We start from the raw sequence: 13,512 nt of genomic DNA, 5'->3' as shown, positions 1-13,512 counted from the left end.
AAAGAAGAACGTACGGATGCTAGCCTCCCTTATCAGAAGAGCGGCGATACGCATAACATCGGCGTACCGCACCGTATCTGGATGCGCAGTGGCAGTCATCGCAGGGGTGCCTCCCATCGAGCTGCGGGCCACGCAGCTGGTCTCCACATACGAAGGAACGCCGAAGGCGGAAGCCGGGAGGCAGCTGATGGTCAACTGGCAGGAGATGTGGAGAATGGCTACGGCTGGGGCATGGACCAGGAGACTGATCCCGGACTTGGGACCGTGGGTCAGGCGGAGGCATGGGGAGGTAGATTACTTCCTCACGCAGTTCCTGTCTGGACACGGGGAGTTCGGGGTCTACCTACATCGGTTCAAGAGAAGACAGACACCGAGGTGCTTCTACTGCGGTCAGGATGACACGCCAGAGCACACCTTTTACGAGTGCGAAAGGTGGGCTGTGGTCCGGCGTAGGCATGGCACAGATGGCCTCACTCCAGAAACAACTGTAGCTCACATGCTGAAAGGGAAGAGAGAATGGGATGCGGTACAGAGCATGGTGGCTAGCATCCTGAAGACGAAGGAGGTACATGGAAGAGAGTTGGGAGAAGACTTCTAGGCGCGGGTAAGCAGCAATGTCCCTAGCAAGTATACTGTGTGTTTCTTCTACTATATATATTATTTTTGTGTAGTATTGTATTGTATTGTGAATTCATTGTCTCCATTGTCACTGTGGTTGGTACTCTACGGCCGGCTCGAGATGACAAGCACGATCGCTTCGACCGTGTGCAGGAGGGCCACGGCTAGAGGTGACATCGCCGAAGAGACAACATGAAGTGTGGGTTTCATTTATTATGTATTTTCCTTGTATTGTATGATTGTGGTATTATTTTGTTTTATTGATTGTGTTCCTGCTAACGGTTACGAGGGCACTCACAGCGAACGTGCCCGCGGATTGCGGAAGTAGGAATAAGTTCCGACGCCAACGTGATGGGCTGCAACTGAAGGGAGGGTTCTTCGCTATTGTCCTGATTGTGTTTTATTTATCTTATTTTATTTCATTTTATTGAGTTGTTTTGTGTTTTGCTGCTGGTTGAGGAGTGCAATCGCAGCCAACGTGATAGTGGTGGCTGACTGCGACGAGAGCTGCCGCAGCAGCGGGAAGTTACTCTGTTTACTGAATTTTATTTTATTGTAGTGTGTATTTCATTTCTTTTGTTTATGTTTTTGTGTTTATATTGCTGGCGGGATGGCATACACGATCACTGCGACCGTGTGTAGGAAGGCCACGACCAGCGGTGACGAAGCCGAAGAATGAGACGGATGGGAAGAATAGACTTTTATTAATTATGTATTCTGTATGGGTGTGTTACTAGGCTTAACTGCGTTTTCCTGATGGCGGCTACGTGGTGGTGTGAGAATGTTTTATTACTTGTGTTGTGTCCTGCGGATGGGTGAAAAAAAAAAAAAAATAAATAAAATACAGGGGGCGAATCGTGGTCGCCGTGCAGGGCCAGGGAGGCAGCCTGGATGCAGAGGACGCTTTGGCTCCTTCATATGCAAGAATGAAGGCCAGTTGGGGTGCTCCGATGATGCATTTGGGACCCTCAGGTGTGAGAAGGGGGACGCGGCGGTTTGCCGGCTTCGCGCAATGCGTAGTGTAGGGACGGGAAGGGTAGCCTCTAAGTGCAGGGATGTAGTGGTCGTCCAGAAGGGAGGGCTGCTGCATCTTGATGAAACTGAGAGGACCCCGATGGGACGCCAAAGGAAAGGCAAGACAGGGGGGCAGTCGACTGCCACGACACTCCGACATTCCTGCGTATAGCCTAACGGCGGAGGCCGGGGATGTTGGGGGTGTTTAAGAAAAAAACAAAAAAAAAAAAAAATGAAAAAAAAGAGGCCTTTTTTGCACTACATTATATGTTTTAATAATACTGTTACATTATATAGTATTATAAATTCAATAAACAACAAGGTGGTAAACTAATTATGAGAGGCAAAAGAATTTCCATCAAAATGTGCTGGAATCTTGACCATCCATTGTAAAAGGAGCTGTTATTTTATATAAGCATACAATACAAGGCAAATATTGTTTGTCTGTCTCTCAAAGGGCAAGGAGACCTGCAATAATTGACATTTTAATCACTCTGTGAGATGAGGATTGTCTATATGAAATGTGGATTGTATCCAGACCTTGAGTCTGGATACACATTTCTTGAGTCTGGTCAAAACATTCCTTTTTTCAGGTCTTTTATTGTTCTTATTTGTACTTCAAAACCCAAAGTACAGGTAGATCACCCACAGGCCACTATTATTATTAATTATCCAATGACTGTTATATTAGTCACTTATGTAAAAAATTAGAACATATTTCCAAATGTCATAGGGATGAGAGAGTTGTGCTTTAAAATTAATTTGGTATATAGAGAGTTCTTTCAAGTCTGTATAGGAACATAATTTGAGTGTTAAATTTACTGGGTATGTTCTTAGTGAGGAATTTTTTTACAAATATCAAGCATTTGGGTTTTTAAAAGTTTACACTGCTTTATTGTAAAAGGTTTTACACAGTTTTTTTATAAGAAAGCCCAGCTTTATCTGAAATGAGTATCGGCCACAAGTTGAGCTTATTGTATGTCCAGCAGTCTCTGCCTCTGTATCAATACAAACAGACCCAGTACAACTAATTCCTTCAATTCCCATAATACAGGGAAGAAGGGCTAAACAAATAATAGTAAAGAGAGAACATAATAAGATATGGTGAAATACAGTTCAGATTACATGGGAGATTAGTTGGTCTAATCTCATAGATTATTACTAAATATGTAACTAAAAATATATCATTATTGGAAGGTTAAAATATCCAAATAAATCAAATCTCATGTAAACTTTACATTGTCATTGGTTTATTTTCTTATTCTGATTAGTTACAGAAGTAATCTGCGAGGATGGTGAATATTAAATAACAGTAATCTGCGGTACTGAAGAGTGAATGTGTGTTGTTATTGGTTTTTTTTTATCAGCTTTTTTATTCTGATTAGATAGATACAGAAGTAATCGGTGAGGTCGTGAATGTTAAGACTAATTTGTGGTATTAAAGATTGAATGTGTGTTATCATTTGTTTATTTGCTATTCTGATTAGATGGTTAAGGAAGTAATCTGGGAGGGCGATGAATGTCAAGAGTAATCTGCGGTAAGAGTGAATGTGTGTTGCCATTGGTTTATTTTACTGTTCTGATTAGATAGTTATGGAAGTAATCTGTGAGTTCGATGAGGTGAGTTCCATTTCAATTCAACAAATTTAAAAAAATTTTATTGCATCACTATTTTTGATTTTGATGATATTTGGTATATGGTAACTTTCTACTTTGTAGTGACCAAAAAATATTTTTTTAATATTTTTAAACAATTTTTTTCTTGAATAATAGACTATTTTCTTATTTGCCAATAGGTAAATACAGCCATTTTCATCACTTTTTTCATGAGCTATAGCAATATTATTTTACACCATACAGAGGTTGAAAAGGGCTTTTTGGAAAGAGTAAAGATGGAAATTCATCTTAGAGTACTCAAAATTCATTTTGTTTCATAATCAAATCTTGTAATATTTACTGAAATTACGTTTATAAATTGTTGCTTTTTCAAATTTTGGTCCAAAATAAATAATGAAGGGCTTAGTGTAACAGGTATGCTTTTTATCTTTTAACTTTTAGGTACTATTAGTACTTATAAAAAAAAAATTGGACTGTTACCAATTGTCCTTCATTAAAAAAATGGCTGCCAAATCATATGATTTTGAAAATGTCTCATTTTTGGGGCTTGTTAGCTACATGTGGGACAGGTGGCAAAAACCTGAAATTTTTACAGCAGTAAGTATTTTTTATGTACTTTAAAGCCATATAAAATTTATTTTATTACTCAAAGGGGTTGACGAGTAAGACACTGTTTCTTTTAACCATGAACAATGTATCAAAAAATTCACAGCATGCATTTTTTCAGATAATAATGCAGGTCTACTATACAAAATATTTTACTATGTCTATAATGAGATAGCTTATATTGTAGATAGTTTGTTACTTAAAGTATGACTCATACAAACAAATTCATGTTTAAACACAAAAGTGAATAGACATGCATGGACATGAATGTTTGCATAATCCTGAATGTAAATATTACAGAAGGCCCAGTTACTGTTTTGATTTAATTGTGATATGTTATATTGTTGTTAGTGTTAATACTGGTAAGGTAATGTACACTTGTATATTAAGTAATTTTATTAGCAGTGAACTTCTCTTTTATTTGATATCTTTTATTTTTAATTTTATTAATTAGAGAAATTTTTATTTTAGCTACAGAGAAACTGGGATTAGACAAAGTGAGGTGCAATTGGTAAATAAAATTCTCATTTCAGCAATGATATGTGACATAGAAAATGAAACGTGCATGCTGTCACAGCGTGAAAAATGTCCAGGCACTAATGAAGTGTTCAGATTACTGCAAGAGAGCTGGGATGATTTTAATTCTGAAATTATCTTCAAACAGTGGGTTTCTGTTGACTGTTGTGAACTAACTACTCAAATTCTTCCATTTCAAGAGTACTTAGGTAAACATACTAAAAATTTAAGTAATCTAAAAGGTATCATTTTGTTATAAAGAAGCAAGCTTATTTCCTCAACATTAAAAAGGAAAACTTGTTGGAGGGTGGATGTATTGTAATGGGAGACTTCTATCAAGATTTTTCTTTTGTGATTCAGGATGAAGTCCAGTCATATCACTGGTCAAAATTTATGCAAACACATTACATCCATTTCTCATATATTTTAAAAAGGAAGGAAAATTTCAAAGCCAATGCTACTGCATGATTAGTGAATACTTGAAGCATAATACTACAATGTTTTTTTACTTCCGAAAGCAAGTTATAAATAAAGTAAAACACTGTTACCACAACTTAAACAATTTTTTTATTTTTCTGATGGCTCCTCAGCCCAGTATAAAAACAAAAAAATTTCATAACTTTGTGCTACCATCAAGAAGATTGTGAAATCGCAGCTGAATGGCATTTTTTGCCTCATACCATGGAAAAGGACCATATGATGGTGTTGGTGGAACTGTAAAAAGGACTGTGACTAAAGCAAGCCTTAAAAGGACAGTCAACAACCAAATTGTTACACCTTCTGAAATGCACAATTATTGCAAAGGCAGTATTAAAAATATAACATTTATTTTCTGTTTTAACAAAGATGTTCAAGAGACTGAAGAATATTTCAGTTCTCGTTATCGTAATCACAACAGTCCCAGAAAGAAGAAACTTTCACAGTTCCAACAACAGAAAGAAGAAACTTTGTTCCAACAAGTCAGAAATGTATTCTGAAAGTCCAGGTGACCTCTGAATCAAAAACATTTACGTTGGTATTGGTATACAAGGACATTAGTGTTCCTGTAAAAATTACCAAATTTATTTGGTTTAAAAGTAAATAAAAAGTACTTACTGCTGTAAAAATTTCATATTTTGCCACCTGTTCCACATATGACCCAAAAATAAGACATTTTCTTAATCTTACTATTTGACGACCATTTTTTTTAATGAAGAATATTCGGTAACAGTCCAATTTTATTTTTATAAATGCTACTAGTACCTAAGATTTAGAAGGTAAAAACAGGCCAGCTATCTTAAACCCTTCATTATTTATTTTGGGCCCAAAATTTGAAAAAAAAACAACATGTAAACGTAACTTCAGTAAAGATTACAACTTTGGTTATTGAACAAAATGAATTTTGAGTACACTAAGATGAAGTTCCATCTTTAGTCTTTCCATTAAACCCTCTGTGTGATTTAAAATAAGAATGCTATAGCTCATGGAAAAAAATACAAAAATGGCTGTTTTTACCTGTTCGTTAGTTAGAAAATAGTCCATTACTCAAAAAAAATTTTTTAAATATAAAAAAAACCTTTTAGCCACTGCAAGGTGGGTAGTTATCAAACACCAAATATAATCAAAATAAAAAATAGTGATGCACTTATCATTTGTTGAAATAAAATGAAACATTCCTTAGGCTAAATTTCATTATTTACTGCAACAGATTTTTTGACATTATGTAGAATAAATGAATAAATAAGAAAAGATTTATTTAATGATAGAGTAATTTGCCTCAACAAACAGATAAAAAAAATTAGGTCTTTTTTGGTATTTTTGAGATGTTTTGGCCACTAATAAGCCCTTGTGAACTGGGAAGGAAAACAAGTAAGAAGGGAAAATCACACAGCTAAATAAAACGATTGGAATTGAAGAGGTTACACACATCATCTATTACACAGATCATATGTCCAAGTTGCTCCTGAGAAGAAATCAAGTAGGTTCACACAATAATGTAACTCTGTATTATCTAATGTGAGATCTATTTAAAAAATTCCTAAGATTTTAAAATAACAGTTTTGTATTGGTTTACTGAGAATTGCCCAGTAAGTGGTGCTCCATTATGGCATTCTTTATTAATTTGTTGTTTGTTGCTACTACTTACAATGAACGTACATTTTTCATTGTTCATACTACATACATTGTTTATTGCTCAATGTTTAGACGCTGAGCTAAGCTACAGCTGTTTGTTCGTGTGTAATAAATTGTGTTTAGCAATAATCAATATGACTGATATTCACGGAAAAATATCAATGTAGAATTTTGTTTAAAATTTGAGAAAACAATCATGAAATCATTTGTTCTAAATGCCAATTGACAGTTCAGGAAACAGAAGAGAGTGCAACATGTCAATAGTATCATGACATGAAATTCTTATAAAAAAAATTGAAATTTGCATCAGATAGCTACAAAACTTCTCATGATTTGAGTTGATTAAAGGTATTAAAATAAATTCCCAGATGGATGTATATGCAATCCCAAAAAATTTCAGCAAAGTTTACAAGGAATAGTAATGGTGCTAGGATTCATGCATTACCTCTGAAGGGAAAGTACTGATTCAGTTACAGATATGTTCAAAAATTTATAAAAAATAGTTAGGAAACTTTCTAAACAGTCCTTGAATGAAATCTTTAACACATCAAGCTTCCTTGCAGTTCAAATTATTCTCCCTCCAGTACCTCAAAACTTTATACAAGAATTCAGTGTAACTGTTTGACCCTTGGAGACAAATTTTGTTCACATTTTTAGGTACTGTACTCATATATGGTTACCCTGCCTCTCTTTGACATTCTGTCCCTTCTTGCATAGTGAGTTTTACTTAAAACATCATGCATAGCTCATTGCTTCATTTCTATAAGTCTGCAGGATCATTTCAAAGGTCTTCATTGTAGATTTACTAAGTTTGACATAGAATTTAATGAAATGTCTCTGCTCTACCTTGAGATCCATAATGTGCCCATACACAAAATCACAATAAAAAGTAGAACACTGAACCTGAGGTAGGTGAAATGACATCATTCAGTAAACTGTCTGACTCATGAAGGTCACTCACTGTTCATTGTTGCCCACAATATGTTCTTGTCTGAAATATGTTTTGTAAGTTTTATATCAAATTTTTTTATCACATCTCATAGATCTACTTAATTACCATTTCTTAAAAATATAATATCATGTCCAAAATAGTAACGAAATTATATTAAATATTTACCAACAGATACAGCAAGACTAGCTTCAAAAACATATAAATCAGGCTCAGTGGCAAGTTGTGCTTCAAGATCTCTGTGTGTACGTAAAGATGCTTCAGATTCAGCAAGAATAACACTTTGTATATCTTTTTTTCCACATTCATTTTCCCAAAGAAATTTAAATGGAGACCATCGATCAAGAAATGACATCAACTCCTGAAGATTGAAAGAAAACTATTGTAATATCAAACAGTATATAACAAATTTGATTTGACTAATTATAAATTTCAAACTTTGAGATTAACTTATCTTAAATTATACAACAAAATCAATGTGGCAAATAATTATGGTAAAAATGACAGTTTCAAGAACGTAGGCTGTTACAAAAAATGAAAAACCACAGATAATCATGAATGCAAGAGACCTGCCAAATCATACAACCAATATATACCAGGAATCTATGTTATTTAATTACAACATATTAAAAATACACGTTTTTACTGCTCTAGGTGGGTATTCAAAAATTATTGGATCTGGTTTTACAATGTAGATGAAAAATGAGAAGAGCCAAAAACTGTGTATATAAAGTTGGCAGGATTACTTTGAAAATTTGTAAATTAAACTGTTGGGAAAATTATCCCATAAATTACAAACAAAATTAATACATTTTCCATAGTTTCAAATTTTTGATTAAATTTTCAGAAAATAAGTTGTGGTCATAAAACAAATTACATGATTCATTTACATTTTTTTTTAAAATGTCAAATTCTAGTGAAAGTTACATAATAATAAATAAATTGTAAATTAAGATATCGTTAACAATGTGGCTATTGGATCTAAATTTGTTATAAGAAAATAAGGTTCTAATGTTAAAACTATGGTTCATTTACAGTCAAAATGTGGCTGATTCTACTCAAGTTAGATTTCCCTAACTTTCTCTTCCACCTTTAATTTTAATTTTCTTATTATTTTATTTTAGATCATACCATCAGAAATCAGTATGTATTCAAAAATTGGAAGAGGATTGTTTACAAAAAATAACATGAAAAAATGCCATTTTTTTATTTTCTCTTCCTCTTTAATGATCCCTAGTTTTAATAAATATCTGTTTAGAAAACAACTAAAATTTCATCAACTTCAAAGAAAATAAATTTAAAAATCCAAAAAAATATACCGTGTTCTGTCAAGTTAATCTGTCTAGTATCAAAGCTACTGCTTTGATACTAGTTTTGGTCTTTTGCTAGATGAGGTCAAGGAGAATACAAGAAACCATGGCTTATAGAAATGGCTTCTGTAAGCCATGGCTTAGAAATGGCTTATGGCTTCTAGAAATTCACAGGAGTCCTTGGGAGATTCAAGAAAGTGATTTATACTGGTTAATTTTTTAAATTTGCCTTTTATAATTTTTGTCAATGGAAATCTAATTCTCAAATTTTTACTTTCCTGCCAGTGCTATAGCAGAGCTGTAGCTTTAGAAGGGAAAGTACTGTAATCAGCCCAATTTGGGCATATGCAGTATTCACCGTGCATTTATATTTTGGCACCTAAGGAACCCTAAAAACACAAAAACCAGATGGAAATGTTTACATGTACGCTCGCGTGCGAGTATGTATGTATGTTCAGTGTTTCACACCTTATATCTCCAGAACTACTCACCGATTTTGACCAAACTTGATCACACTACTTCTATATACACCCCAAAAAATGCTCTAAATATGAGTAAACTAGTGGCTAATTGGGTATAGTGCATCATTAATACCATGTCTCACAATAAAGAGTGCTATAGCACTGACATATAGCTGCTGCAATACAATTGATAGTATTGATTACCCAAGCGCTTTTGGATTATTCCTCCATCATCAGGGATAACTGTTTAATTATGAATTTATAGTTGTGTATATAAATTTTTATACATAGGAATTAAATTATTATGTCCATAACAATTGATGTCAATAGTTAAAAGAAATCAACATTAAAAGTAAAACGTCTTGAATTATTTTAACTATTGACAATCAACTATTATGGACGTAATAATTTTAATTTTACTTTCATTTTAATTCCCATGTATAAAAATTTGTATGCACAACTATAAAATTCATACCTGATGATGGAGGAGTAATTCGAAAGAGCTAAGAGCTTGGGTAATCAATACTCACAATTGTTGGTAAGTGGATATTCTATTTTTATGAAAATTTTTAAAATGATTGAATTAAATAAAAATATAATAATATAATAAATATAATTAAATAAAAAAATATAATTAAATAAAATGATTATTTTAAATTAAGTTATATGTGTAAGCCATGTATCAGGAAAAAGCCGCGTGACAGGAAAGTCCTGCAACTGTGTTATCAGTTTTTTTCTCATTAGGTTGATGAAAGAAAGGTTTTGTGACCTTCTTTTATGGCAACTTACCCCTAAGTGCTTTAATTTTATCATTTCTACTTAAAGCTTTTTAGGTTATAATTCATTTAAAGCCTCTTTTCTATGCATCTGCAATGACTTAAATTTCTTATGTATCTTTAAAAAAAGGGATCTTTTGTTTAGATTTAATTAAAACTGTTAATTTAAAATTTCTGGTAGCACGTCTGTTAGCAGAAACTTTAATACTTATTTTCTGCATGGTTAAATTTAAGATAATTTATTTAAATTTTAGGTAGATTTAATAAGAAGGCTACCTATTGTAATGGGTACCATGATTTGACTTCCAGAAAATTTTGAAATATCTTTGCTTTTATATCACCCAGACCCCAAAACCACTGTCAGTTCAAAAGTTTATATGTATATTTATATACGCATATTTCATTTTCTTGTGGACATGATAACTGCCATAATTTTGTGCCAATCATTTTCAAACTGATAGATAAAATATAACGACCCAAAATCTCAGTTGACTAAAATCTACCTCCACCTTCCTGTGAGCCGAAAGGGATTTTTTAACATGTGACTTCAGCTAATAAATGATAAATATAATATGCATTATCATTATCTCAAATAAAGTCAAAAAGTCTACTTCTCACTTCTGAAAATGAAAATGAAAAGTAAACATGAAACTTATCTTTCCTCCCTTTACTTATTGGATTACGTGTAAAATACAACAAATTTTGAAATTCTCCTACTACTACAATAAAATTTAGATGATAAAGGATGGAAAAACATAAAAACAACATAAATTAAAATAAGAATAGTCAACATTTTTATGTTAGGATACTAAAAGAATAAAAAAAAACTTCAAGTTCAGAGGGAAATTTCCCTCTGAATTAAATAATTTACGAATTAAAATAATACGAATTTTTAAAACCCAATAAAGTGATTTTTACTTCCTTACAAAATCAATTTTGATAAATAATTAATTTATACCATTCATATTTTATTAATAAAAGTTTATTTTATGCAAATGGTTATGAATAAGAAAATTTTACTCTTAATGCAAGACAATTTTTGTTATTTTTTCTATATTTTTCTTTATGACAAAATATTTTTATCAAAAGAGATTAATACAACTCATTTCTGGGCTGAAATAACTAGTGTCAAGTGATTTTAATATGAACTTTGCTTATGCAGTGAAATGTATGTAGTGAGATAAATTATATATCAGTTCTCAGTTTCCTGGCTTTGCCTGGAAATAGATCTAATATTAACTCTAATATTATTTATTTTTTTTATTAATTTAAAATTTTGTTGCCGTACAAAGTAATATAATTGTTTTAAGTTTGAATTTTATTTTAAATGGATATGTATTACAAATCTTATGATTTACATATAATCTTAATCTATATATTTGTATTAATATTTTTTTTATAAATGTGTATATATATATATATATATATACGAGGTGTGTGAGAAAAGTAATGATGTTGGTAACACTGCAAGCGATCTGGCAACGCTGTGTCTACCGGTTTGTTCATCCCTTCCACATACTTACTACGGGTTTCAATCCGTTTAGCCAACACATTATTTTTGACAGCGCCATCAGTGAAGTTGTGTTTTTGTTATGTGTTACAAAAATGAATCATCGGAATTTAGAGCAACGTTATGCAATCAAGCTTTGTGTTAAACTTTGGGAATCCGCGAGTGTGACCTTTGAAAAGTTGAAACAGGCCTACGGGGAAGATTGCTTATCAAGATCACGAGTTTTCCGCTGGCACAAATCATTTTTGGAAGTCCGATAACACGTTGAAGATCAACCTCGCTCAGGAAGATCTTCAACTTCAAAATCTGACGAAAACGTTGAGCGTGTGAGGGTTCTTCTGAGATCAGACCGTCGTTTAACAATAAGGATGATGAGTGAACAGTTAAATTTAAGCCCTTTCACCGTAAATCAAATTTTGACAGACGATTTGGATATGCGAAATCAGTGCCGAAAAACCTCACAACGGAACAGAAGGACAATCGAAGAAACGTGTGCGTTTATCTTCTTGAGAGGACCGACAACGACCAAGATCACAGGTGATGAATCCTAGATATTTGAGTACGATCCTGAAACAAAGCGGCAAAACGAAGAGTGGCACACTCCGTCATCTCCTCGACCGAAAAAATGTCGAATGAGCAAATCAAAGATCAAAACCATGCTGATTTGCTTTTTTTACAGTAGGGGTATTGTGCGTAAAGAATTTGTTCCTCCAGGGCAAACTTCAGCCAAGTGTTTTATAAAGGTGTCCTTGAAAGGCTCAGGAAAAGAGTGATTCGCGTGAGACTTGACAATGCAAACAAGTGGATGCTTCATCATGACAATGCCCGTGTCACACGGCCATTTCCGTCAGGGAATTTTTGACCTGAAAACCTGACCTTCCTACGATTCCTCAACCTCCCTATTCACCTGATTTGAGTCCTTCTGACTTTTTCCTTTCAAAGCGTACATTGTTCCTTTCAAATAAATTTTAACCAACTCATTCTGGTGGGCAAACAGGCAGACATATGCAGTTTCAATGAGCATAAGAAAAAAAAAAAAATTTAATTTGAAATTTCCAGGAAATTCAGCGTTTCAAATTCCTATAATTCTAGAAATATAATTATCTTAATCTGGGATTAAATTAGAGATGAACAGCAAAATTTCTCTAATATAAAAACTCTATAACAGGGAAGAAAATTAAAAGTATGCTGTCTGTTTGTATATATTTATCAATTATAAACTATCTTCCAGGAGATTTTTTAAAGCTCTTGGAGTGGATCCTTTATCAGAGGTTCATAATAAGTCTGAAAAGTATTTTTCATGTATTTAAAAGGTGCACAATTTTTTAAAATCTTCTTTTTTGCAAGTATAGCCACATTTTTTTTACGTTTCACTTAAAAATGTATTTAAAACTACACCAAATAAGTTAAGAATATCTCTAAATATAGAATGATTATAACATTAACTTACTGATTTTACTTCTTGACAGCAGATTGAGAGAAGAGACATCATTTTCATTACTTCTTTATTTTCCATAATGTAGCTATAGAAATTACGCTGTTGAAATGGAAATGCCGGCTTATTTTCAGAAGCAAGCCTGTACAATTTTCTTCGACGTGTTCGTGAATCTTCAGCTTGATTCTGCACTGAATTTTGGCCCTGCTCCAGCCGCGAGACGATATCAGCTAATGCCCTGTTCTGCATGCGACCCATCCCCCCTCCTAAGCGTTTCCATGCGGACTTCTGCAGGCTCAAGCAAGTACACACAAAACACAAGCACAAGACAACAAACACACAAAAAAGCAAAAGAAAAACGAAAATAAAATATGGACAGGACAATAATGCAAATAAATATAAATAGTAAAATAAAAAATAAACAAAGCAACACAGACAGATGACGAATAATTATTTGAATTTTTCATGAATATAAAAGTATAATGATTATAAAAATTAGAAAAAATTCATACATTATGTGCACCACAACAATAATAAACAAACATTGTATATCAAATGATGCGGGTCAATAAACACTCTTAGGAACAG

The 13,512-nt window shown here is 33.2% G+C and overlaps 1 protein-coding gene across 1 annotated transcript in view; it reads right to left on the bottom strand.

The window, feature by feature from the left end:
* The window catches only part of Dhc1 (dynein axonemal heavy chain 1), a 224,683-nt gene that overhangs the window by 140,717 nt on the left and 70,454 nt on the right, over window positions 1-13,512 (bottom strand). The window contains exons 21-22 of the mRNA XM_075372596.1: window positions 12,940-13,212; window positions 7,601-7,793 (exon numbers count right to left, since the gene is read on the bottom strand). Of these exons, the coding sequence (XP_075228711.1) occupies window positions 7,601-7,793; window positions 12,940-13,212 (466 nt within the window). The remainder of the gene's footprint in view (window positions 1-7,600; window positions 7,794-12,939; window positions 13,213-13,512) is intronic.

This window comes from Lycorma delicatula, chromosome 8, assembly GCF_047948215.1.
Source record: "Lycorma delicatula isolate Av1 chromosome 8, ASM4794821v1, whole genome shotgun sequence".
NCBI classification, from domain to species: domain Eukaryota; kingdom Metazoa; phylum Arthropoda; class Insecta; order Hemiptera; family Fulgoridae; genus Lycorma; species Lycorma delicatula.
This window is presented reverse-complemented; position numbering and strand designations above follow the sequence as displayed.